Below are 27080 nucleotides of genomic sequence, written 5' to 3' on the forward strand. Positions count from 1 at the left end.
AGAAGCAGAAAAAATAATGCGACTTGGCAGGCACGTACCTTGGGTTGACTTTGAAGATGGTCGCACCGTTGAATGTGGCCACATAGAGATTACCCTTGGTGTCGATGGTGAGGCCGTCGGGCAGCAGATGATCCTCGGGGCTGGTTTTGCGCAAGTTAAAGATCACCTTGGGGTTGCTGGCCACGCCCGTTTCGAAGTCGTAGTCGTACGACTTGACCTCGTAATCGGTGGTGTCGATGTAGTAGAACTTATTGATCTTCTCGTCCCAGGCCAGACCGTTGGAGATACCCACATCGCCCTTGACAATGGAGACCTCACCGCCAGCCTCCCACTTGTAGAGCTCACCGTGACGGAACTGAAACTCGTTGCCAACGTAGCGCATGGTGCCGCCAAAGAAGCGACCACGGGGATCAGTCTTCGCGTCATTCCACCGATTCAACTCTAACTCCTTCTGCACCTCGAAGAGGGTGCGCACCACCTTGGCAACTGGCGAGACACCGTCCCACTTGACAACGACCACGCGGCGGGCGCAGCCAACGGCAAACTCCTGGGGCTTTCCCTGAATCGGCAGGACAAAGGCAGCGAGTTTCTCACCCTCAATTTGGGTCTTGTACACCTTGTTCTCCTTGAAGTCGTAGCGCAGGAGTTTGCCAGCCTCCAGGTCCACGTAGTACAAGCTCTGAGTGGCCACATCCCAGTGGGGTCCCTCGCCTAGGCCGGCATAGGAGTCGGGCAGTGGTTCAACTTTGTAAGACATCTGCAACGAGCAGAAAAGATTCGATGTGAGGGAAAATTCAGGGAGATCCATTCCACACGCTGCCTGTTTCTCGAGCTGCAACTGCAGCTCCAGCCATTCCCTGCTCTCAAATGTACCGTCAAGCCAAAGAGGGCGATGAACAGTGGGAGAAATCGGATGGGAGTCTGCATCTTGCACGGGCTCTGATCGAATCGAACTGCGAGTGGCAACTGAAGCTGCTGCCGCCCGAGGGGAGGGCTTTTATTGATTAAACGCTTGACATTAGCGGAATCAAACCGCGGAACACAAAACAAATCCCAGTCTCAGAGTCTCCGTTTATTTTCATGTTTTTCACAGACGCTGCAGCTGCGCACTTTTGACGTCATGCCCTTCACTTACTCAGCGGCAGCGGCGGTGTTGGTGGCGGTGCGGCGTTGCGATTAACTTTGATTGCGTTTGCCTTTTTGTATTTTTTAATTGACTTTTGATGTTCAAGCGCCTGGTCGTGTTGTTGTTTTTGTTTTTGCCTTTTCTGCTGCCGGCTGCTGCGGTTTAGTACTGTCTAAACGTGCATGCAGCTGCTGCATTCAGGCAATTGTGCCGTTCTTTACTCATAATTTTCTGCCCACAGTGGCAGCATTTGGCGAGCAACTCTCACAATTACAACACAGAATAGCTTCATTTTGCATTCAAATATTTTCATGCAGTGCACAGAGACAGTCCCGTTTAGACAGTACTCAAAAAGTGCATTGCCCAGAATGGTTTGGGGGTGTGTAGTCGGGAATCGCTATCGAAAATGCACACTTGTTAATTGTAAATGCAACCTGGTGTACCCACCAGCTGTGTTTGTTTGATCACAACATAACGGTTCAAGGCAAAACCAAAATCTCAGCATAAATTACAATTACATCGGGCATATTTGTACTTTAACGCTCTCACTCACATACAAAAAATATGATGCAAAAAAAAATAAGGAGAATGGCAGCTCAAGGACCCTTAAAGGATCCTACATACCTTTTAATAAACGTTTTCTTAGTCTTGCAGAATAGAACAAATCCTTGATCACTCCTCTCTATCGAATAACGCGTTCACACTGAAGTTTATGCGATGAGACCGAAACCTTTTTATAGCCAGTCGGCAGCCGGCAAACGGCAGCCGGCTTTAGCGTGATATACAAACACACCAGCAACAGACTATGGATTGATAAGAAGCGACAGTAATGGAGGAGGCGGGCTGTTCTGTTGCCTGGTCAGTAGCCCAGATAAGACATGTGGCAAGTGCAAATGGAGCTGCTGGAAAAACGGCTTTGCAGCATGCATCGCATATTATCGCATCGCACTCGATGAAATGGCATTTCTGTAATAGCAGCCACATTTTAAAAAAATACAAAACTGCACAACTTTCTGCTGTATGTGGGAGTGGCGGTGGCTGATAAGCCACGAGGCAATTTAAATTATGCAAATAATTGCTGTTCAAGTATTTCAGTGGCAGAATCCTATGTATATTTCCGCTCAGCACATGATAAGATGCACATGCAGCAAGCCCTGTGCGATAAATTCGCTGTCAAGCAGTCACACTGTCGCCTGGTTAAGGATGCTGCTGCTGCTGCTGCTGTTGTGTCGTTGTATCAGCTCGGACCTGACCTCCAGGGCATTTCTTCAGCCTACCGGCACTATCCCCACTATCGGCAAAGAGTGGGCTGAGCGATGGAAGGGAGGGCAGTGAGTTTGCCAAATCCAAGAGGTCTAGACGGAGGCAGCCGGAGGTCTTATCGCGGCCAGTCTTGACCCTGTTTGTCCTATGACTTGTAATTCTTTCTATTTTTTTCTCGATTTCAAATTTAAATTGCTCTTTAATTAATTGGAGTATGATTTATTAGCATATTTGTACAACTGTCCATTGATAAGGGAGGCATATAGCCTTTTACCATCAAAAACCGATATAATGAACACAAAGAACAAAGATGCCAAACATGCAAAAATAGTTTTTAAATTCAAATTTAAAAATTTCGCACTTTGTAACGAAGTTTTTGTGACGTTTCGAAAAATTGGATGAACATAGTAGGCTTTGCGCCCCATAGGAGTTTACCTTCGACCTGAACTCCCAAAATATTTAGTTAGTAACTCGGAGTGTGTGGAGGCAACTCCTATACGGAGCTATAGAAAAAAAAATTTTTTGAAAAAAATTTAAAAGTTTAAAAAATTTTTGAAATTTGTATAGTAGGCCTTGCGCCCCATAGGAGTTTACTTTCGACCTGAATTCCCAAAATATTTAGTTAGTAACTCGGAGTGTGTAGAGGCAACTCCTTATACGGAGCTATAGAACAAAATTTGTTTTTGAAAAAAATTTAAAAGTTTAAAAAATGTTTGGAATTTGTATAGTAGGCCTTGCGCCCCATAGGAGTTTACTTTCGACCTGAACTCCCAAAATATTTAGTTAGTAACTCGGAGTGTGTGGAGGCAACACCAACACGGAGCTATAGAAAAAAAAATGTTTTGAAAAAAATTTAAAAGTTTAAAAAATTTTTGAAATTTGTATAGTAGGCCTTGCGCCTCATAGGAGTTTACTTTCGACCTGAATTCCCAAAATATTTAGTTAGTAACTCGGAGTGTGTAGAGGCAACTCCTTATACGGAGCTATAGAACAAAATTTTTTTTTGAAAAAAATTTAAAAGTTTAAAAAATGTTTGGAATTTGTATAGTAGGCCTTGCGCCCCATAGGAGTTTACTTTCGACCTGAACTCCCAAAATATTTAGTTAGTAACTCGGAGTGTGTGGAGGCAACACCAACACGGAGCTATAGAAAAAAAAATTGTTTTTAAAAAATTTAAAAGTGTAAACAACTTTTGGGATTTTGTATAGTAGGCCTTGCGCCCCATTGGAGTTTACTTTCGACCTGAACTCCCAAAATATTTAGCTAGTAACTCGGAGTGTGTGGAGGCAACACCGATACAGAGCTATAGAAACAAAAAATAAGTTGAAAAAATGGAAAAGTAAAAAAAAATTGTGGAACTTGAAGTAAAAAGTGAACAAAAATCAAAGTGTTTAAAAAAGAAACAAAGTTTAAGTTATAAGTGAAAAATGAAAAAAAATTAAGGAATTGCAAGTTAATACAAAAAAAATGGCGTAAATGAAATGAAATTCAAATAAACGTTGAAACAGAGACTGTAAGGAAAGGGTAAGCTCACCAGCAAACAAACTTATTATTTAGCACTAAGTATTAAATGTTAGTATTGAATTTATATTGCCTTATTCGGGGATAAACTTCAAATTGCCAATATTAAATTGTGACATACAAAAAAATACACTTATGTACAAAGTTCGCGCAGAGGCAAACGTTTTGTGTAGAGAATTTAACCAGGAGGGCATGCAAGTGCCGTTAGCTTCGAGCACCATTGTTTTTGTTCCGGTCGGCCTGTCATTTTCAAGAAAAGTTTGCATATTATAGAACGTTTTAATCATTGGCGGTATTGACTTGTAGCTCTAACTACCACCTTCAAATAGTTAAGGGTAAACTGAAGACAAATCTAGCCCAATGAATTGGAAATAATTTGATAAAAAAATATTCATAAGTATATTCAATATGTTTGTATGCTTCATGCAGCACTGCGCATTCGTGCACTTTAAATGTCATTTAATCGCCCCACAAACATATTGTCAACCCTTAATAAATATCGATACATTGATATATCAATGGGCCAACAATGGGATATTTTGTAAAACATACGATAAGAGCAGACCTTAAAACCAGACAGCCTTGTAGAAAATTGAATCAGAAATCGGAGAAATTTATGCGTTAGCGCCTGAGGGTGTAAGTTAGCTAGTATAATCACATCGAATATCAGAATTGAGGAATATGATTTTAATCGGTATTCTTGTGGTATATTTTGCAAAAGAGAAAGTATATTTCGGTATTTTTCCGAGGTTATTTGATTAAATCATTCACGGTCTCACTAGTGGATTTATTTGGAAAATTTTGCAGCGTCCGGACGTACGTCGATCGCAGAATTTGTCACTTTTATTTTTTTTTCTTGTGCGATTTCGTTCTGCCTGCCAAACGCAGCGACCCAACTGAGGAGCAGGAGTAAATCCGATCGGCTCAAGTCGACCGAATGTCGAAATGAAGCGTGACGACAGGGCGAATGTGCTCAGCGCAACGAAAAGTGGGCGCGAGTGATACCGAGAAACAGATTCGATTCCCAATTTGTCGCGTCGTTCTCTCGAGCTCAAGAGATCGAAAACAACGCGAAATAAAAGTGAAAACGTGCAAAAGGCACAGCGCAAACAAAAAAAACAACAACAACAGACTAAACTTTGGTCAGAATGTGCGACACGGCGGCAACAACAACTACAACAGTTGTGGCAACTACAACGGTGGCTGCAGCGTCGTCGGTGTCTGGCCCTGGAACAAGCCAGAGTCAGGGAACGGCAGCGGCTACATCAGCGACTGCAGGAGCCACACCGCCAGCTACAACCACAGCGAAACCCGAGCAGCAACAGCGGGCGCGACAAAACTGCTGCCGCCTCTGCATTGCCCCGGCCTCGGAATGCATTTCGATCATCAATAGCTATGCGGCCGACAAGGAGCCGCTCTCTACAAAAATCCACAACTGTGTGAACATCAAGGTGAGTGGAGTAGTGTTTGTCGAGTGGAGGGGTTTTTTTTTTTTTTCTTTTTTTATGACGAGGTGTACCCATCAAAGAATGGGTCATCCAGTGCACACGTAATCGGTTGCTGCTGCCGCTCTCGCTGTCGTCATCCCATATCCACGTCTACCCCAGTCCCCGTCCCCGTCCCCGAACGGCCATGCTATACACACATTTCGCCCCAAACCCATCGGAGTAGGCGGATCAGGCATAGGCCCTGTTCCAGGCCCAGCCACACCCGAGGGCAGCATGAAGAGATTTCTTGTGGTTCTGTCGGATTGTAGCTTTCGTGGAAAATGGCTGGGTTGCCTTTTTGCTTTTTTTTTTCTTGGTATGTAATATGCCTATGAGTGTGTGTGTGTGATTTTGTCAGTGTTCTGGGATAGCGTCCCTCATCATGAAACCGACGGCGGCAGCGTCGTCCAGCCATGGTTGGCTGGAGTTTCGTTCCGAAAAGCATCCGAAAAGTGAGGTTACGGATGAAGCCCAACCACAGGCAACGGCCGCAGCCACAGCCACAGCCACACCGTTGTGCAAGCGCTGGCGACGCTGACGACGACGACGACAACGACAACGATGAGCGAACGAACCGATGGCCACCAACCAAAAACAACAAAAAAAGCAACCAGCCAACCCCGCCTACCTTCAGCTTCTCTTGCTCCTCTTCCTCCTCATCCGTCGAGCTCTCTATGCATGTGTGTGTGTGTGTGTGTGTGTGTGTGTGCGCGCGGTGCTGTCCATGCTGTGCCTCACCGCATGGTCCGTGTCGGGTCGGGTCTGGTCTCTGGTATCTGGCGTGGCCAGACCAGGCCAGGCCAGGGCCTGGGGTTTCTGTTTCGCTCACTGCCAAGTCACGATGCCTCGATGACGCGACAGCAGCGACCGACCGAATGGAATGGAATGGTATGGACTGGAGTGGATTGGCTAGAGGGGCATTCATTGGTATTGGTGCACACAACCCGACCACAATCTGCTTTTGTACGCTGGCCCGCCGCTCTGCCGCGGCTGGCTGGCTGCTTCATCATAATCAACTTGAACGAACTCCCTGCCTGCCTGCCCCGGCCCGACCCGGCTCGGCACACGGCACCGCATAGCATGGCACGGTCTGCGCTGCCCTGCTGGCAATCGATTCTTCCAGTGATTTGTGAGGTTAGGATTGATCCTGCCTCCTGGTGGATGAAGGCATCACATTTCGCATATTCTATAGCGTTTATTTTTGTTTGTTTTGTATATTTACCAAAATATTTAGCTCTTGCTTCTTCTTTCTCCACTTTTGCTGTTCTCTTCTTTCGCTTCTGCTGCTGGCTGTTGTTGTTGCTATTACCTCTGCTCTTGGCTCTTGTTCTCCAGCAAAACAGAAGGAAAATATGCGAAGCGAATGGCCAGCACAAAGCATAGAGCACAATGAGCGGCCGAGCGTCGCTGCTGTTCCTATGTATTAGTGTGTCGTGCGTGAGTATATGCGTACTAGAGATGTGACGTATAGATGCGTAAGCATGTGTGTGTGCCTGGCTCTGCCTCTGCCTGGACAGGCACAGGCGAAGACAAACCAACGGCAATTACATATAATTTTGTTGTTGCTTGTGGATGCTTCCTTTCCTTCCTTGCTACTCACATTCCCTGGAATTTTAGAGAACATGGGTGATGGGCTCAAGGAAATCTCTTGGAAGACGAAGAAGCAGCTGCTATTTATATCGGGGGCTGTTGCTGCCGCTGTGCTGCTGCCGCTGTGCTGCTGCTCCTCATGGTCCAGGTTGTGTACGTTCCTCGGGCATAGGTATCCACAGTCGACAATTCATCCATCTATCTATCCATCCATCCGTTTATACCCCCACCTATTTTGCCTGCTTCCTGCCTTGTCGCTCTCTCTCTATCTGACTCTCCCGTTGGCTCTGCTGCTCTCTCTTTGCGCGCGTGCGTCCTTTGCCTGGCTTCCATTTGGATGGCTACGATGATGGTGGAGGATATGGACACTCTTCCTCCTCCGATGTAAATGGAAACATGTGCCAGAACCAGAACTAGATTTTGTGTTGGCTTCGCTAGCTTCGTTTATTGATTCTTTCCAGAGCCGGCTGGGACCATGCCTGTGCCCGTGCCCGTGCCCATGCCAATGCTCGACCCAACCTGACACTGGTTCTGGATCTGCCCCTGGGCCCAGTTTGTGTGGCCCTCGTGTCATCGTCATCCACTTTTTTATGTATATTTTTTTTCTGTTTCGGTCGCTCGGCAGCTCTACACAAAATGGTTGCCCCCGACTGTGGCCTGCGCCCCCGGCATCGACACCGTTGTCGCCATCGCCATCACCATTGCCATCGCCCGCACTCAGCGCACGTTGCTGATGCGTGTGCTCTACCCTGCTCTGGGGCTCTGGCTATGGCTATGGGCTCTGGTGGCTTGGTCTGGTCTGCTTTGGGCTCGATTTCATGGCAATTGCTCTTCATGTACACACACACACAGACACGAAGAACAGCCACAGGCAGAGGCAGATGCAGAGCACAGCACAGCAGAAGCGGCGAACCCGACGACGACAACGGCGGCGACGAACCGACCGACCGAGCATTTGGGTTGGCGTCATCGCTAGCTCGACTGCTTCTGCTGGCTATGGCTGCGGGCTGGGCTGGGCTGGCTGACTCTTGCTCTGTTCTCGTTATCTGGAGGCGGACCACATGCTCTCCGCACACTTACACTCGCACACACATACACAAACAGATACAGATGCAGAGGTAGAGACAGGGGCAAAGGCATATAGAGGTAATGGTGGTATGGGCAGTGGAAGTGGCAGAGGCAGGGAAACAGGGAGACGGCACATACAAACACATACACACTCATACTCAGAGAAGACAAAGGCAGGCCGAGCCCAGGCCCAGGCACAGGCCCTGGCCGGACCGGGTACAATTCGAGTGGTTTCACCTTGGGCAAACTCTGGCTGTAGCTATAGCACTGGCTCTTCACGCAGATTACCTGATGGGCATGGGCATACACACAGATGAAGCCGCCGCTGCTGCTGCTGCTGTTGCTGCTGCTTCAGTTTTTGTTGTTGTTGGCGGTCTGGGTTGGCTTCTCTTCTTCCTGCCTGATGCCTGAGTGTCCGTCGTCGTCGTTGTCGTCTTTACCGCCTGCATCCCGCATCGAATTTCGTTTGCATCATCAGCAGCACATCTCTCCACCATTTTGTTGTTGCGTTGCTTAGTACACATTTTTCTGCTGCTGCGGCTGATGATGATGATCCCCAGGTGGAAAACTTTCTCTGCCCAGACCCAGATCCAGTGCCAGTGGCAGTGCCATTGCCAGACAGGGGGCACAGCGTGACCAAGCGGTTACGTGCGCATGCTTCGGTCTCGCATCTGTTCCCAGATGCTTCAAGCCTCAGCCTTAGCTTTAGCTCCATAACTCCAGGCGGCAGCAGTGCCCTCGTAAGATGATGAGATTCTGATAATAAATAAAAAGAGGATGTAGAGAAGAAGCCTTTGAGATTTTGATTACCCATACGGGGGACACGCACACACACACCCTGCCAGTGTTGCATGTTTGTACATATGTGTGGCTTGGCTCATCCATATCCAAGATGGCCATTGGATTCACTTGCTCCTCTCTAGCAGCATTCCATGGAGTGGAACGTTGAAACGCTGGAAATGGAAGAGGGAACGGGAAGAGGCGCAATAGCCACAGAATAGCGTTGACTTAATATAACTGTAAGATGCGATCGATCAGCTGATGGTTCAAAAATATTTGTTCGATTCTTAGGCACTTTTGCCACTTGATTTCCCCTTTTGTTGCAATTTATTGTTGAATATTTATTCGAAGGAGGATTTCTACCTCCCTCCACTACCGCTCGCGCTTAGTCTCCTTCGATCTCTTGCTCCTGACACACAGTTATGAGGGTTACTTGTGTCTCATATTCCTCTACGTCTTCACGTTTTTTTTTGTGTGCGTTGTGTGGACGCGGACAGGACGCGAGCTCTCTTTACCTCGTGTACGTGTCTTACACAGAAATACACACATACATACATATGTACACAACAGTAAACGAATAAGGACACAAAAGGAGAAGAAGCGCACAGCAAAACCCGTTCGTCGCGGCGTTAGCTGATTGGACTGGACGGAGGAGCAGCGTTGCTCACTGGGATGCCTGCCTGCCGCCTCTCTACTCTGTCCTGCAGCCATCTTCTCCGCTAGCTTCGGTGGCTTCGATGACGATGATGATGGTTGATGATGATGATTACACCTGGTGCCCGCCAGCAGCACCAGCAGCAGCTGGTGAACTGCAACTGCACCGACACCATGTTGGTGGCAGCTGCTGGCAGGTCTTCTTCCTTCGCTTGCTTTCGCTTCTCCTGAACATATACACAAACACGCACAAAAATCGGTTGCTCGGATGCACAGTTATTTGGATGACATATCAATATCTTTCTTTATATTGGGCGACTTTCGAAAAGAAGGTCTTGAGCCAAAAGGGTTTCCAAAATATTGACACATGCAATACATAAGAATGTACATATGTATGTTTATACGTACTATGTACACATATTTTCATATGTATCCCAACAATGACCAACGTATGTGCATGGGTGTTTTAACGTGTGATTGTGGTTATGTCTGGTCAATAAGCAAGTCGCCAATTTCATATTAAAGTGCAGTTTCAGGCTTAAATGTATAGCAAGGGGTTGGAACTGGGAGCTGCAGTACTGAGTACTGCATGCATTCAATTGCAATCCATCAGAATTTGGAGAAAGAGATGTGGGAACATGGCATGAATGTGGCGACACACAGTCAGTTCTGGTATGGGGTGTATAAGGTGAATGAACAAACATATTATCGTTGAAGAAGAAGAACCCAGTGCCAGTTCCCTCAACCCACCCAAATCCAAAATACATACAAGTCTCTTACTTGAGGGGAATTGAAGGGTGGGAAGTACTTCAATACATAAGATTTCGCACATACACACACGCACACAGGAAGATTATTGTATATAGGCATGATGGAGAGAGGGAGGGAGTCAGGTGGAATGGGCTGATTCGAATTCTTGTGTATTGGGCCCTGGCTGGCCACAAGGAATCGCCATCACCATAACCGCCGCCGGCATGCCAAATTGGAGGGGGATGGAGGAAGTCGGTTGGAGTCTAGCGGGGGAGGCTGTAAGCTAAACATGTAATTCTTTACGCACACACACACACACACACGTACACATGCCCAAAGAAACAAGTAAAAACAAAAAAAATGCGTTTATTAGAGTTTCTTTTGATCAAATCCATGCAATTGCACTTCGATAGCGTGGCAGGGCCATCTCGATAACCAATCATTTGACAGCTAATAATATCGATATCCAATCCATTTTTATTTTTAATTTCTTTTAATGTGTCTCCACATTGCTCAATGGTTTTTTGGCTAGGTTTGGGTCCAAGACAATTCTGTACGTAAGAGTGTACATCGATATATGAGCGTACTTACTTGGTATATAGCGGAGGAGGGCACGCACAAGTATTGTTGTTAAATATACACACACAAACATGCGCACGCAAACAGTGTTATCGGGCAGAAGGACATTTTATATGATTGGCGCCGCAATGTGCATGTATGCATTTGTGTGTGTGTGTGTAAGTGTACATTCTGAATGCAGTGGTGGACGGACGGGGTGGAGAGTGTGGGATGCTGCGGCAGTTTTGCTTGCATATAATTATAAGCAGGTCATTGACATTAATGGGGGGTAGCAATGATAGCCTGATGCTGCTGCTGCTGCGAATGCGCCTACCTGCATTCATGCTCTCCGCCTGACTGGACACGGGGCGTGAGAGATGAGCAATGGTGGGATGATTGTAATTTTAAAGCTTGATTGAACCTTGAGCATTGGAAAGTAATTTGAAATTGATGTATTTTGTTTGTTTGATTTTTCATTGCAGATAACACCTCAAGATCGGCTGTCACTGCAGATCTGTCACGCCTGCATCAGCTACTTAAACTCGTGGCAGAGCTTTAAGAATCGCTCGGTGAGCGCACAGACCAAACAGCGTCAGTGGCTGGAGGCCAACAAGAGCAAGCTGCTCAGCTATTTGGATTTGAACAGTGCCGAGAATGGAGGAGGTCATCAGCAGCACCAACAGAACCAGTCACAGCAGCAGCATCAGCAGCATCATTCGGAGAATGACATCGATTTGGAGAAGCCATCGGCAGCTCAAATATTGGACGGCATACCATCGCTGAAGAAACGAAAATCCCTAACAGTCTATGTGAGTCCTAAACCGCAACAGCAACAACAACAGCTGCAGCAGCAGCAACAGCAGTCGCAGCAACCGGCCAGATTGACGGCGACGGCTACAACAAGCTCCTCGTCACAGCAGCAAACCCTGCAGACCCTTCTATTGCAGGTGCCAACGATAACGGTCAGCTCCTCCTCCACAACCCCAGCATCTGGTGGTGGATCAGCAGCAACGGCAACAGCAACAGCAGCAGCAGCAGCAGCAGCAGTATCTCAGCAGCAGCATCGCCAGCATCAGTATCGTAAATATCAGCAACAGCAGCAGCAGCAGCGGGGCAAACAGATGATGCACCAACAACATCAACATCAACAGCTGCAACATCATCAGCACCAACAGAAGAGACGACAGCGACAGGGGCCCCGACGTCCTGCTCCTCAACCTTCTGGTCTGCCTGGGCAGCGAAAATTTAAGCCAAGAGTTTATTTACCTTTGGATATAGCAGTGCCACCATTGCCGCCTCTTCCAGCAGCACCACCACCAACATCCACTGCTCCTGCTGGTCCAACAGCCCCAGCACCGGGATCATTGGCAGTGCCAATTGTGGCTGCCGCTGCTGCCAACCATCCGGTTATTCATGCTGCTGAAATACTGCCACCGGCTGCCACTGTTGTGGGGGAGATTCTGCCGTTGTCGCTGCCACTTGATTTCAGCCAAAGTAGCAGCAAGATTAGCAGCGTTCTACCGTCCACATCCACGTACAGCCATAGCAGCACAGCCATGGCTCAAGCCGCCGCTGCGGCGGTAGCGGCGTCATCATCTGCATCTGCATTTGCCACCGGCGGCGACATCTCTTCCGTCTCCGTCTCCATGCAACATGCGACAGCACCGCTGCTAATGCCGGTGACACTGCAGAGTGCCGCACAGCAGTTGCGATTTTTCAGACGCTACTCCTATAATGTAATTGTATCGTGCATTCGAAACGATTCCTTTCGTGTCACTCCCGACCACTTCCCATTCACCCCGCCCCCTCCAATCGCTTTCCATTTAATCTGCCCCCTTCTCTTCCCACAACCAGAATATTTTACAGGAGATAATTTCGATATTATTTTGAGTTTTTTTGTTGTTTCTTTTTGTAACTCTTCTGCTCTACCTGTTATCCCGATATATTGCGATAAGTATTGTGATCTGCTATCGTGTCTGTCTCTGCCCCATCACACGAAATATCGATCACCAAAGTCAACTCTGGGCTAACGGGTATCGATAGTCGGAGCTTCAAGAATCGGCTATATATTTGATTGTTATCGCATTTGATTCGTATATGATTCGATTTATTTTCTCCCTTTGATCATCCAATCTGATCTTATTTATTATTTATTTATTTATTTTCATATGGAAACTAAACAAACTTTAGCCACTGCCCGCTATACCCATCAAGGATGAGCCCATTGACACCGATGATGACTATCAAATGAAATCGTTGGACGAATCCGAAGACATGGTCGATCCCACAATGTTCCTAGAACGCTCCGAGCACGAGGGCGATATACCACTAATGGTAACTGCTGGGAATTTCTAGTCTTTATTGCAACATTTTCTACATCTCTCTCTCTCTCTCTATTTACTCTCTCTGTGTCTTGAAATAGACCTCCGACTATGATTATACGGCGCAGCATGGTGTGAATGCAGAGACAGCGGCCGCCTCGTTGCCGCCTAATGCTGTGGCTAATGTGGCCGCCGCCGGGGACTCGAAGGTGGCCAGCTGCCGGGCATGTAGTCTTCAGTTTTCGACACGTGCCAATGCCCGTCGCCATGAGCGGAATTTGCACCCAAATCTGTTCCAATTGTCGACAGACTCGCCCAACAATACGCCCATCACAAAGCCCACCCCGGCACTGGCGGCAGCACTGGAGATACAGCGTGCCGCCGCCGAGGCGGCCACCGAGGAGGCCAGCAAGGCTGCCGGCGCTGCCGGTGGCAATATATCGACCCAAAAATATCGCCAGGTGGTTATGAATGCCTTCATCAAGTGCGAGGGCGGTGGCTTCAACTACGACAGTCCCGAGCAATATCAGCCGCTGCTCACCCGCGACAAGGTGGAGTTTATCGAGCAGAATTACGAATTCCTCGAGCAGTACCAGACGATGACATGCCGCTGCTGCGAAAAATACTTTACTACGTACAAGAACTTTATGGCGCATGTGCGTAAGAAGTATCCGCTGTTGCCGCGTAATCTCTGCTTCAACTGCCTCAAGATGAACGAATCGAAGGCGCTCTTCATATCGCATCTCAAGAAGCGCAACTGCATCAATCTGTATCGTGTGCTGAACGCACTGCGCGGCAAGCAGCCCAATTTCCATCCCTCAACGTCTGACATGGGATCGTTTGGTGGCGAGACGAGCAACGCAGCGATTACCAGTCCCACTGTCGTGGTGCCACTGCTGATGGATAACAGCTCGAGCGGCGAGAGGCCAGAGAAGCTGCGCGCCAAGGAGCTGCTGGTGAATAAGCTTTACGAGTGCAAGCTCTGCCCGAAGGGTTTCCGCACCAAGCACGAGTTCCGCACTCATGTGTACGACAAGCATGCGGACGTGCAGCGCAAGGACAACAATTCGATTCAGTGCAGCTTCTGTGGCCTGGACTTTGCAGATCCCGTGGACAGGCGACGGCACTACAACAACATGGACTGCATTGTCCGGCTGCGCTGCATGACGTGCGATGCGAAAGTGGAGACGCATCAGCGTTTCCTCGATCATGTCTATCAGGATCATTTGGGTGGCATCAGCAGCGACAATGCCTCCACGGCGAGCGGATTGGTCGGCAGCAGCAGCAGCATTGAAAACTCACCTGGCAAGCGGAGTCTATTGGGTGCCCTTGGTATTGGTGTTTGCTCTCCCGCCGATGAGTCACGCAGCGGCAGTGCAGCAGCGGGAGCAGGAGGATCAGCAGGGGCAGCACCCAATCAAACCTCAACGCCAAAGCCAACATCGGGAGGTGGTGGAGTCGCGTGCACAACACCTGGCGGCAGCGGCGGCTCCCTAAATCGTGACAGCGCTCCCAAGTCGCAGTATTTCTCACGCATGCCACAGGTATGCCCCATCTGTGGGCAGCAGTACAACAACTACAACAACGTGCTGCGGCACATGGAATCGAAGCATCCAAACAAACTGCCCGAAACATACAAATGCGTACGCTGCGGCCTGGGCTATCCACGAATCTCGTATCTCCGCGAGCACATGATCAATGTGCATGGCGTGGACAAGAATCGTCATTCCGGTGGCTTTGAGTATATTGTGAATGCGGATGCCGTCAAGCTGGCCGATGGCAGTACACCGAACGTGTCCACGGGTCGCTACGACTACGTGATGAAGGATCTGATGTCAATAACAAATGGTGGGACACTCGGTAATTAGGCTTAGTGTGTAGACGTCCTGTGTGTAGCCATCTGTTAGTTAGTCTCTCTCTCTATTATTTTAGTTGAATCATTTCTTTGTGTATGTTTTTGTGTTTTTTTCGTATGCTTAATAGACAACTGAGCTTGTGTTTCTTGTGCTTTTGCAGATGACGACGAGGAGGAGACTGGCAGCGTGGCCAAGAAGATACGCCTGGATGATAGCAGCAATAACAGCAGCCTGGTGGGTGGCGTGGCCAGCCAGCAAAAGGAATGCCCCATCTGCAATGCGCTTTTTAGCAACAATATTGGCCTGTCCAATCACATGCGCTCCCACTACACGGCCTCGAATTCGGTGAATGCCGCCCTGGTGGCTGCCAATCGCATGACACCCAAGTCGCTGACGATAACCGCCACACCAGCCACAGAGACGGTCACCTCAGCGACAGCCTCACTCGATGTGGAGGATGATGAGGCTCTTATAGCGCTTGAAAAGGCAAAGATAATGGCCAGCGTGAACGCTGCCAGAGCGGCTAGAGTTGCTAGTGCTGCTTCTGGGGCTTCTGCATCTTCTGTGCCGCCTGCCATGGCCAATCAGACGCCCCAGGAGCAGGCTGTCTTTCGTCGCAGCTTGGATCAGGCGGCGGATCGTCGCTTCCGACGCATGCGCTGCCGCATTTGTCAGCGGCGTTTTAGCTCCAAGAAATCGTATCGCTATCACATGCTCACCGACCATCAGGTGCAGAATGTGCAGTTCATCAAATGCAAGCTGTGCAATGCAGAGTTCGCCTACGAAAAGGGCCTGAAGGTGCATCTGTTCAAGGTGCATGGCCGTGCGATCAAGGACGAGATGATTGTGAAGCAGTTCGAGTGCGATGTCTGCTCGATTGTGTACAGCTCGGAGCTGGAGCTGAAGCAGCACAAGAAGAGTGTCCATAAGTTCACATCATCCGTGTCGGTGTCGGCATCCGCCTCGGCATCGGCCTCTGTCTCTGCCTCTGCGTCAACATCCTCGAAAATGGATGACGATTCAATGATGCTGGAGGATATGGGTGGCAATAGAAGCCGCCACCATCAACATCAGCACCACAGCAGCAAGGCGTCTGCCGATTCGGTCGATCAGTCCATAATTTCTGGTGCGGCTGCCACAGCCACAACGACGCCGCTGTATTGGTACCAATGCAAATACTGTCCCTCTAACTTTAACACAAACAAGAAGCTGGCCATCCACATTAACTCGCACGACGAGTTCGATTCGAATGATTATTCGTGCAAGGACTGCGGCAATGTCTACAGCGGCCGCAAGAGTCTTTGGGTGAGTGTTTAGAGTGTTGTTTTTGTAGATTTAATGATTTACTGATTCGAATCGTTTGATTTTGGGGTTCAGGTTCATCGCTACAAAAAGCATCCGCAGGTGCCCGATCCCATTGAGTGCACGCTGTGCCGCAAGGTGTTCTTCGATCATCAGATGCTGGACAATCATACGCCAACCTGCAACCGCAAGCCGATTACCGCCACTGGGGCGCATCAGCAGGAGCTGCTGACGCAGGCAAATCAATCGCAGGGTCGTGCCGTATTCCGACACAAGACTGGGGACGATGATGATGAGGAAGACATGCAGCAGCATCACCAACAGCAACAGGATGCAGGCGATGCAGTGGCAACAGTGACAGCAGCAACTGCTGCAGCGGCAGCCACATCGAGTGGTGGCAGTAGCAAAAAGATGCGCATACCGGAGGTGGCATGCACCATTTGTGGTGCACGCTTCACCGATCAGGAGCACTTTAGCAAGCACATACAGAAGCATGAGCAGGATCTGTATGTGGATAACCCATTGGCGGCAATGTTCGATGATGGGCCAGCGGATGCGGCACAGTTAAAGATCGAGGGCCAGAACGAGAACGGGGAATATGCGTGCGATATGTGCACGAAGACATTCCCCCAGGTGATTGCACTCAAAGTGCATCACAAGTGGCATTTCAGAGGTGATAGCAAGCAGGTGAGCGTTTTTCGGCTTGTGCAGCGAGGAGAACGAAAAAGAACCAACCATGCTGATGGGATGATGCTGATGATGATGAGAGATGATGATGAAAGATGCCTCCGCACCAGTCGCAAAAAACACAATCAACATCCTCTAACCATTTCATTGAGCACAATTTGTATTAATCTCGTTGTATTTTCTCTCTCTATCTCTCCTTCTCCTGCTCCTGCTCCTGCTCCTACTCCCTGCACACACTCCAACAATCCCAAAAATGTAGAACCACATCGACAGCGAAACGACGAATATCAACAACAACAACAACAATTCGGTGAACAACTCCACATCGATGCTACGGGAGCTGCATGCAGTGGGTCTGACGCCCAATCAACAGCAGCAGCAGCAGCATCAGAGCCAACAGCAGAATTCCACGTCCACGCCGAACAACAACAACAGGAGCAGCAGCAACAACAACAACAACAGCAGCAGCACCAAGAGCAAATCGATGAAACGTAAACGTGAATTGAAATGCGAATACTGCCCATCGACCTTCATCAGTAACAACAACCTGCGACGACATATGTATGAGCTGCACAAGCATGAGGTGAGTAGCCTGCCAGCACCGCCAGTGATTGTGGTAGATGAGCCGCTCAGCTGCCGACGCTGTGGCGACATTCAATTCGAGACAAAAGAACTGTGGATCGAGCATAAGCTGGCCGATGCGAAGGTGGTTCGACCCTTTTGTCCCTTCCAATGGGGCTGTGACATGTGCGGCGAGTACTTGTCGCGCAAAGAGAAGCTCATGAATCACATCAATAATCATTTGAAGGAGGATGTCATTGTGCCAGTGGCCACACAAGCGGCCATTGACAGAGAACGTGCAGCATCCTCATCAGAGGCAACAACATCCAAAGCAACATCAGCATCCGTGTTGGTTGAGCAGAAGCCAACCGGCACAGCGTTGCAAAAGAAAACGGAAGAGAATGGTGGACTGGATGCAGCGGTGGCGACAGCGGCAGAGTCGGTGAAGGCAGGCGAAGATGATAGCGAAATGGAGGATGTCGACAGTTCAGACGCTGATGAAGAAAGCTCTGGCACAGGGGATGAGGAAGACGACGATGATGATGATGGCGGAGAGGACGATGAAGATGACGATGATGAAGAAGATGAGCTGCAGGACGACGACGACGATGATGATGAAGAAGAAGAGGGTGAGGGTGAAGATGAAGAAGGGGTCCCCCCACCAACACCTGCCGCACAATTGTTGCAACACAAACAGCCACAACAACAACAACAACAACACAAAGCCAATAACAATAGTATTGACAATGTTGATGATCTCGTTGAGGAAGTGAACAGCTCTGATGATGAGGAAGCCGATGTCGAAGTAGGGAGCGAAAGTCAAACCCAAAGCGATGAAGACGATGACGATGAAGAAGATGATGAAGCTGACATTAGTGAGGAGGAGGAGGGTGAGGAGCTGGGCTCGGCACAGCCCCTGACTAATGGCAAGTCGAATGAGCATAATGCGACGCCCCAACAGCAAATGGAGCAAATTTTGCCCAGCTCTGACGAGGAAGGCGAGAACGAGAACGACAACGACAACGACAACGTAGAGGAAGATGGTGGCAATGCAGATGGTCATACATTGGCCATTGAGGACATTATTGAAGAAGAATATGATGAAGACGATGATATGGAGGAGGTATACGATGATCAGAATGCTGATGGTGGTGCCACATCGTCGGTATCATCCTCAGAGAGCGAATCAACATCCTCGACCACATCCAATTCGCATTCAACTGGTGAGCGGCGTAAGAAGGCTGGCGGCGATGAGTCGTCAAATCCCAGCTTTACCTGTGATCTATGTCAACTTTGTTTCGATTCCCAGGAGCTTCTGCAGTCTCACATCAAAAGTCATTTTCGCAATGCCCCAAAAATCTCAGCCAAATCAACCGCAACGGCCACGGTAACGACGGTGGCATCGGCGACGACTGTTCCCAGTAGTTGTAACAACAATGCCTCGACCAAATCCTCCTTAAAGCACTCTCCCGCAGCGGCCAGCGGTGGCAGCAGTAGCAATTGAGGGTACTCGTATTAACACAGTCCAAAGATTGTCCACCATCAACCTCGTCAGAGTTGCCACTTGAACCAATTTGTACAAAGCCAGCCAGATAGAGGCAGGAGCTGTGAAGAACCCAGCCCTTCTCCCTCCTCGCCCCCATTAGCGTCATCTTCATCATCTTAAAATCTATCATCGCCACACAAAAACACAATATGATCATAAGAGAAAAACGCATTCCACGCATACAACAAGCAGCAGCAGATGCAGATGCAACACATTTATGTATAGAGAGAGAGAGAGAGAGGGGTGGGAATTGCGTGCGTGTGTGCCACCACATAGTAGAGTTTCTTCTTGCTTCTAGTCTTAAGGCATACCTTATACAACATAATACATATACATTTATATAGATTTATATATCAACGTAAACTATCTAAGAGAAATAAGATCTTTTTTTTTTACAATGTTGAACTAGTTTTTACCCACGCACGCACGCACGTACATACACAAAAAAACACACACACACACACGAAAGAGCACTGGGAGGTAGGACGCATATTTTAGCTATACGATTTTTTGCTTAGATAACCTATATATATATATCAAATATATAGCGTACAGATATAAGCAACTACATATGTAGGAAGTACGTGCGAACAAACACCTCAATTATTAAGCAAACGTTTATGACTCACCAAAGCAAAACAACACACAAAAAAGAACACCACACAACACACGAAAATCGAAAAGCAGTATAAAAGAAAGTGGAGATAATATATATGGAAGAAGTCGTCCCACAGCTCAGTTAGATATAGTTTTAAAGATCATCCAAGTATTTCTCACAAACACACACAGAAACACTCAAACAAAAAGGTTTAAAAAACCTACACCCAAGCGATATACATATGTGTATACATATATAAATATATATATATATATATATATATATATATAGAAGATTCTCACTTCAACGGACCGTAACTCTTCGCTTATATTTGTTGTCTGCTAAAGATCCGAATTTTGTTTTTTTGCTCTTTTGTGCTTATTTTGATATGCCAGAGGAATGATATGCTAAAGCAAATGTTACAGATTTTGCACTGAAAATATTTTAATTAACTTTTAAATTTTTTATTTGCACTAATGTAGGGGCGAATATCTTACCATTTGCCCTTTGACATAACTCGAGAGCCTACTGTAGAGTGCACTTTATGTACTGTCGTTCTGCTTTAGGCTACAATATTTGAACCAAAGGGATGTCCCTCTTGGTTAAAACTTGCATTTCAAAGCAAAAGTACAGCCCATGAAGTGTAGGTTTGGTTGTTTTTTATATCTGTATTACATATTGCTTTAACATATTTTATCATATTTAACATATCAAATGTTTTAAAATAATCACAAACAAAGTTGTAGCGCCAGGCTGTTTGGGCCATGCCACTCCTACCTGAACCTATTCGTTTTAGTTAATCATTTAATTAGGATTTATTGGATCTAGCAGAATAAGAGAATTTCATACACAAATATATACTTTTTTTTTCAAATGCGAGGAACGTGTAATTTTTTTTAAATTTATTTTTTGACGATAGATTCAATGCCAATGCCAAATAATACCTCAAATTTCATCCATTTCGAAATGTTCTTTGTACTACCTCTTGAAGCGATCCCTTTTCATCTTAAGCGGGTATTTGTGGCTAGGAATATTGTTGAGAGTGCGTTGACTGAATTCAGACAATAGCAAACGTCAAGACAGATTTTAAGGGTTGACTAGGTTAGGTTTATGTATTGGTTTCGATTGCTCTTCCCCCTTTTGAGTCGCACATCGTTCTCTTATTGAAATGTTTTCATTTCTCTTTTCAAAATTCTAAAATCGGTTAAGTTATTACCACAACCCCCATTTTCGGCCCAACAACTTTTGGTTTTAATATAGAAGAAAAAAAAAAAATAATTATGATAAGAAACACAATTGGCATAACCCTTTTGGGAGTCGACCCAGATGCCGCTGATTCCCAATCGGCATCCGCGCACTCATGTGGTGTATTTGTATCTTGCGGATAGGTTGACATTTTTTCAGTTTTCTTTTCAAAATTCTAAAATCGGTTAAGTTATTACCACAACCCCCATTTTCGGCCCAACAACTTTTGGTTTTAATATAGAACAAACAATTTTTGTACACGATTAACAAAGAGAACACAATCATTGTTTATAATATGCATTAATAACAATTACAATTGTCGTTGTCATAACACTGAAAAAAAACGGAACGATTGACACCACACAAAACACCCAAAAACTAAAACAAAACTGAAGCATGCACGAAAATCGTTCCGTTTTTGCAGCTGTTATGACTAGATTGTTCCTAGCCTCTTCTCGCTGCTGATTCAAAGAAATTTTTGCATTATTGCAAATTTGTATTGTATTGTATTTGTATTGTATTGCATACAAAATATCTACAATAATACTGATACTGATGGATATGTAACATAACCTTAACACATCACCGGACCGGGGACTTATTGTAAACGAACGATGAATACCACACACAAAAAAACACGAAAGCATCCACAGAAAGCAGAAATGTACAAGTTTTGTACAACCTGATGAAAGAGCTAAAGAAATTTGATTTACATAGGACACTGGAAAAATAAAAAAGAAACTGATATGTAACCTAACCCTACCATAAAAGAAGAGACTAGTGCACACAAATTTAATTGAAGCAAAGTCACTGGGCAATGACAGTTGTTACCTTCCATTGATCATAGCTGATGAAATTTTTCTATATATATATATCTACATGTATGTATATACACAAACTCACACAACAACACATTTACACACACACACACACATGGAATGACTTGAAATGTAAACTTATTTGCAGATACATACATATATGTATGTATGTATGTAGTATATAGGACCGTGCATCTTTGATGCATTTCAAGGATCATTAGCCGTTTAATACTAATAGTAAATACACAAGATTAAGAAGCATACTTACCTTACCCATACAATTTGCACACACAGCCCTCTGCCTGCTCCTGCAAAAGATCTTGCATACAAAACTTTATGTACGAATCACATACCATGCATAAATACACAAACCTTTTATGTAAAATTAGTTTGTAATACAAATCCATTAAAAGAATAATGATAAAATAATGCGAAAAACAAAAACCATGTCGTTTATGTCCCTCTGGAATTTTAAGGAACCGAAAAGAAGTAAATTAAAAAAAAAAGAAATATATATATAAACAAAATACACATACAAATCAATTGAAATAATCTGCAGTTTTTATTGTATTGGATTTTGGGGCTGGGCGTTTAATTTGGAAACTCACTTGATAAGGCCGTACCTCTTGGCGGCTTATCTGAACCCCCGGATAACGCAAACGTGGAGTGTTTGCTTCGACTCGATTTGCCAAGGGAATGTACCGAGCATGTCCCATCCCATTTCCATCCATTTACTGAGAACTTCAAGCTGGGTTTACCTTTTCTTTTTTTTGAAATTTTTATTACAGATCAGATCGGAGCACAAGCTAGTAAGATAATACTTGGCAGTAACTTTCCAATGCGAGGGGGTTAAAATAAATATGGATTCGTTTGATAAAAGATATAACAAACATCACAAAAGCTTTTACAGACGATGCAAAAAATTAACAAAGGGCCAGAGCCGAAGCAGAAGCCATAGCCTTGGTCACACCACAGTGAACGTGGGTGGTATGGATGGGATGACCGAATAAAATAGTAGATAAAATAGTAAAAACATAAACAAATAGAACAAGAGCGTACGCAGCGTATGCAGTATAAATTTATAAATAGAAATGACTTTATGCTTATAAAGATTGGTCTAAAGCTAAGTGAAGCAGCCGGAAATGATGTCATCGAGGCTTCTAGGAGTACTGCGTATGTGGATTTACGTTGATCATCTCCATGTTGCTGCTGAAGAGGTTTAGATGAGTGGAAAAAAGTTACGTACTTTGATTAGTTCAAAAGCGATTGGTAGGAAATAGCAGCGCACACACATTACTTATGTGTCAATCATAAGTCGAGAGAAGATTATTACTTAATACTTATCGCGCACTCCCACGGTCAAGATATGAGGCTTCAAATGGTTATGGATGGTGCGGGTATGTACAAGAGCTCCTCCTACTCTAAGTCAACGCTGTCGAATGGAGCAGGAGTAGTGGGTATCATGAGTGAGAGTGCACAGGGTTAGGGTTAGGTTGGGTTTGATAATGGCTTGGAGTGAGTGATTGGGTATGGGTGGAGTGGGTTCTGGTGTGGTCCTTACCTGCGACTGCAACGCATATGGATCAGGAGCAGGCCCAGGCCCAGGGTTATGCATATGGCGCCGACAACGATATAGGCGATGCCCAGGAATGGATTCTTGCCACCCAGCACAGATGTGGTGGACAGAATCATGCGCTTGGTGCCATCAAAGGAGACCACCGGATATCCTAGATAGCAAAACGAGAGCAATCATTCCGATTAGATAAGGTGAGAGGTGTGAAAGTAGCAGCACATACGATATTCGACATTCAGGGTATACTCCCCGGCCATTAGGCCTTTGGCATAATTGTTGTTCGTCTGGTCGAGGCGCCGATAAAGCTTGCGGAAGCTGGGCAACGCCGCAGTGCGCATCCACACAATTAGGTCCTCGTTCTGGAAACCATTATTCTCCGGATTCTGGGGGTCCAGCTCGTCCAGTCCTTGCTGCCAGAAGATGGGCTTGGAGAAGCCCTTGAGAGCTTGGCTGAGACTGCCCTCGGGATTGTGGAACTTGACCCGCTTGTCGGACGGCCATGCAATGCCCGTGTTCAAAAGATTGATGTTCACACCTCCCTGCGTCAGCTTGAGTGTGTCTGTTGGAAGCAAACATAAAGTAAAGTCACAGTGAGAATTGTTTAGCCTGCGTCCAAGGCAATCCAAGAACACACACCGTTGAACAAAGAGTTTGCTATGGCGCCACATGGCGCGATGGGCAACTGATTCTCGGGGTTATAGGCAAAGGGGGCACAATCCGTGCTGGGCGTCTGCGACAGTTGTCCGAGCAGCTGCATGTCATCGCGGGACTTCACATAGCGCCTATGGTTCTGGTAGTAGTTCGTCAGGCCATAGTACATGTATACGTCGCCCTAAAAGTCGGTCAAGTGGAGGCGGGGTTATAGAAAGAAAGAAATAAATAAAGAAAGAAACCCCAAAGGCGGTGCTCGCCCGTGTTTGCTTTGCTTTTTGTTACTACTCACTCTAAAGTCGGAGGTCAGATTGAAATTGATGTTGCAGTTGCACTGCTTGCCCGTGTTCGCCTGCAGGTAGTCCGCACAGGTGATGCCAGCGTTGCCTGGGTCCGACGATTTGCAGCGGGTGTAGTCAATGACCAGCTCGTTGGCGGTATTGGAGAGGTGCAACAGCACCACGCCAATCGGTATAAAGAGCACTCCAATCACAAAGAACGTCGGCAACACCGTCCTTGCTGTCAGGACGGGTTGCCAGGCGGGTAGCCGTTGCTGCTTGAAGGCCGAATCTATTGGGCGGGAGAAGGGTTTTTTCAAATATCAATTTTCGATAAAGGTTAAACATGACATCATCCATATCCCTATCCCTATCCCTTGCATGGGAAGGAAAGGGAAGAATTGCGATGGGGGGAGTGAATCCTGGAGCCCGGTATTATCCATTCCATTACTCACGCCAACGAATCGTCGTGGGGGTGGTGGACGCTCTTATCACTTGAGCAACTGGTTTTAGCGTGTGTGTGCGTATCGTGAGTGCGCGTGTGTGTGTGTGTGTGTGTGTGTGTGTGTGATCCAGGTGTAGAGGTGTGTCTGTGTTGTGTTCAGAGCCAAGACACTCACCTGAAGGTCGCTTAGACTTTGGGGCTACATTCGCCTCTCCTTCCCCTTGCCTCATTGACATGGTGGCTGATGATGTGCTGATGCTGCTAAAGAATATAACTTAAGAAAACAACTTTGGCCCCCGCGACTACACTCAGCCAGTTGACCCAATCGAATAAAGGTAAATACAAGAAATTTTTTCTGCTAATTAGGGATAGTGAATCATTGAATATCGATATGCGAACAGTGTATCGGGTATGGTATGAAAAAATTTAACAAAAGCTGGCCACACTCCACCCTCGTTTGAAACAATTCATTTTGAATAGCACTGACGTGCTTCTTTGTTTGAAATGTCAAATTTTGTAATTTTGTTTATTTGATCACCCTTTTTAACATTTTGGTTTGCCACTTGAGCCCGGACGGATTTTCGAATAAATATGCTGCCGATGGTACTTTGTGAATAATATCAATACATCGATATAAGTCTGAATGCAACCCAAGATATCGCATCATCGCAGCGGCAGCGTTTATGTTGGGTACCAAAACAACGAGGCAAAGCAATTGCACAAACATACATCATACAATAGAGTGTTCAAACGTGGTAAAAACTAATCAGTTTAGTGGATTGGCTCCCAGTGCCTTCGGCTCTTGGTGAGAGAGCCTTCGGATGAAAGAGTTTGGCGTTGGCTCTCTTGAGCATTGAACGCAAAGCGATTCTCGCAAAAACAAAGTTTTGTTTTTCGGTGTGCGGTGACACATATGTACATACATACATGATGGCAGTGCGTTTTCATTTTTAGCGTTTGGCACTTTTGTGTTGCTTCTGCACTCACATACCCTTCCTTCAAAGTTGAGTATTTCAGCTTGCCCTAAAAAATAAATAAATTGACTTCGTGTATCCTCTAAATGCTCATATATTTCTTAAATACAGTTAGGACGAAAGAAAAATAAACGGTAATAAACATCTAAATATGTATATAAATGCATAACCGCAATTGACTTGGCGTTGCAAATATTTTCCATTAGAGTATTCAGCGTACACTGTGTGAATAAACATATAGAGACACACCTGGTGAAGGGTATGTAAGCTGGTGTTCCTCGAATGAGAAGCACCGTGGTGAATCCGTCACCTTGTTACTAATTTCACCATGGTCTCAAGCGCTAAAAATGAAAACGCTTCTGAAGTCGAGAATAGATACACGCATTGCCATCATGTATGTATGTACATATGTGTCACCACACACATGAAATTACGAAGCAGACTTGAAAAGAAAAACAAAACTTTGTTTTTGGGAGAGTCGTTTCGCGTTCAATGCTTAAGAGAATGGTGAAATTACTAATAGGTGACGGATTCATCACAATGCCTTCTCATTCGAGGAACACCAGCTCATGGTAAAATCATGGTGAAATTACTAATAAACGTTTGCTATCTCTCTTTTGCGCTTGCCTCTCTGAGAGCTGAGAGAGCGTGGTGAATAAGCAGGTGCTCCTCCACTCAGCTAACGACGTTACCTATTAGTAATTCTACCATGCAAGAGAGCCAATGCCAAACTCTCTCAGCAGAAGGCTCTCTCACCAAGAGCCGAAGGCACTGGGAGCCAATCCACTAAACTGATGAGGCAGCCAGTTTTTACTACGTTTGAACACTCTATGAGTTGTTCGCTTAGTGACCATACACTCAGGCGAAACCGAAAGAGAAAACGGAATCCAGCGAAAGCATTTATAAATTATTGCCGTTCATTCAAGCAGGCAGTCGTCCCCCAAAAGAGAATCGTCCCGAAACAGTGTTTGTGCGCAATCCATCTACCCAAAAGCACGGAGTTAAGTGAAACCCCCACCATAAATCAAGCGCCCCAGCGGTCTCTCGCACTATGAAAATCACAGTGACTGCCTCCGATGATCGGCTTTTCTGCTTGGACGTGTCCCACGATCTCGAGCTGGAGAACCTCAAAGCCCTCTGTGCGATGGAGATCGGGGCCGAAGTCGATCAAATTGTCGTCCTCTTCAATGGCCGGGAGCTGACGAACAACAAGCAATCGCTGCAGCAGTGTGGCGTCAACGATGGGGACTTTATCATGCTGGAGCGAAGACGGCCCAACAATCGCGCAGGTAAGTCCTGAGTGCAGTGGGTTGGTGGGGGGGGGGGGGGGGGGGATATGCGGAGCGCAAAGTGAAACGGGGGGGCAAGCGGCCCGCCCCCCCCCTCCCCTGCCACGGGCGGCCCCCACCCCCCCCCCGGCGGCGACTC

General features: G+C 46.6%; 5 protein-coding genes across 11 annotated transcripts in view; 3 read left to right on the plus strand and 2 right to left on the minus strand.

The window, feature by feature from the left end:
* LOC117581335 (regucalcin) overlaps positions 1-1855 on the minus strand; it is a 9449-nt gene extending 7594 nt beyond the window's left edge. For 2 of the 4 annotated variants that reach the window (XM_034268456.1, XM_034268454.1), the window contains exons 1-2: positions 874-1013; positions 39-757 (exon numbers count right to left, since the gene is read on the minus strand). In XM_034268456.1, the coding sequence (XP_034124347.1) occupies positions 39-757; positions 874-927 (773 nt within the window). In that variant the 5' untranslated portion in view covers positions 928-1013. Of the gene's footprint in view, positions 1-38; positions 758-873; positions 1014-1135; positions 1255-1750 lie in introns of those variants that run through there. The other 2 variants (XM_034268457.1, XM_034268458.1) reach the window with 2 other exon arrangements.
* Positions 1-10569, plus strand: part of LOC117581319 (ubiquitin carboxyl-terminal hydrolase 7) — a 24769-nt gene extending 14200 nt beyond the window's left edge. The window contains exon 5 of the mRNA XM_034268422.1: positions 10545-10569. The gene's annotated coding sequence lies outside the window, so the exon portion shown is untranslated. The remainder of the gene's footprint in view (positions 1-10544) is intronic.
* The window catches only part of LOC117581316 (zinc finger protein hangover), a 24300-nt gene continuing 1917 nt past the window's right edge, over positions 4698-27080 (plus strand). The window contains exons 1-8 of one of the 3 annotated variants that reach the window (XM_034268413.1): positions 4698-5361; positions 11280-11606; positions 12988-13131; positions 13220-14978; positions 15135-16279; positions 16352-16963; positions 17223-18747; positions 18834-18993. In XM_034268413.1, coding sequence (XP_034124304.1) covers positions 5059-5361; positions 11280-11606; positions 12988-13131; positions 13220-14978; positions 15135-16279; positions 16352-16963; positions 17223-18747; positions 18834-18949 — 5931 coding nt within the window. In that variant the 5' untranslated portion in view covers positions 4698-5058 and the 3' untranslated portion in view covers positions 18950-18993. Of the gene's footprint in view, positions 5362-11279; positions 11607-12987; positions 13132-13219; positions 14979-15134; positions 16280-16351; positions 16964-17222; positions 19704-27080 lie in introns of those variants that run through there. The other 2 variants (XM_034268412.1, XM_034268411.1) reach the window with 2 other exon arrangements.
* Positions 22775-25068, minus strand: LOC117581332 (cell cycle control protein 50A). 2 transcript variants are annotated; one of them, XR_004573648.1, is made up of 7 exons: positions 24854-25068; positions 24248-24525; positions 23941-24136; positions 23528-23863; positions 23293-23458; positions 23065-23163; positions 22775-22940 (listed from the first exon to the last, which is right to left on the minus strand). XR_004573648.1 is itself a non-coding variant. In XM_034268451.1 (6 exons), exons 1-6 carry the CDS (start codon positions 24912-24914, stop codon positions 22892-22894), a joined length of 1086 nt encoding a protein of 361 aa, XP_034124342.1. In that variant the 5' UTR covers positions 24915-25066; the 3' UTR covers positions 22775-22891. The 2 variants fall into 2 exon arrangements, 1 of the variants encoding a protein (XP_034124342.1); XM_034268451.1 differs by lacking the exon at positions 23065-23163 and having other exon boundaries at positions 24854-25066.
* The window catches only part of LOC117581324 (protein DDI1 homolog 2), a 3972-nt gene continuing 3393 nt past the window's right edge, over positions 26502-27080 (plus strand). The window contains exon 1 of the mRNA XM_034268432.1: positions 26502-26941. Coding sequence (XP_034124323.1) covers positions 26704-26941 — 238 coding nt within the window. The 5' untranslated portion in view covers positions 26502-26703. The remainder of the gene's footprint in view (positions 26942-27080) is intronic.

Source organism: Drosophila guanche, unplaced genomic scaffold (assembly GCF_900245975.1).
Source record: "Drosophila guanche unplaced genomic scaffold, DGUA_6, whole genome shotgun sequence".
In the NCBI taxonomy this organism is placed as follows: domain Eukaryota; kingdom Metazoa; phylum Arthropoda; class Insecta; order Diptera; family Drosophilidae; genus Drosophila; species Drosophila guanche.

Bases quoted from the DNA above. Each gene is read 5' to 3' on its own strand.
- LOC117581332 (XM_034268451.1), bottom strand. From the start codon at position 24,914: ATGTCAATGAGGCAAGGGGAAGGAGAGGCGAATGTAGCCCCAAAGTCT. The intron at 24,526-24,853 runs GTGAGTGTCTTG...CCCGCCCAATAG, and splicing joins AAAGTCTAAGCGACCTTCAG to ATTCGGCCTTCAAGCAGCAA. The intron at 22,941-23,292 runs GTAAGGACCACA...AAACCTCTTCAG, and splicing joins CATATGCGTTGCAGTCGCAG to CAGCAACATGGAGATGATCA.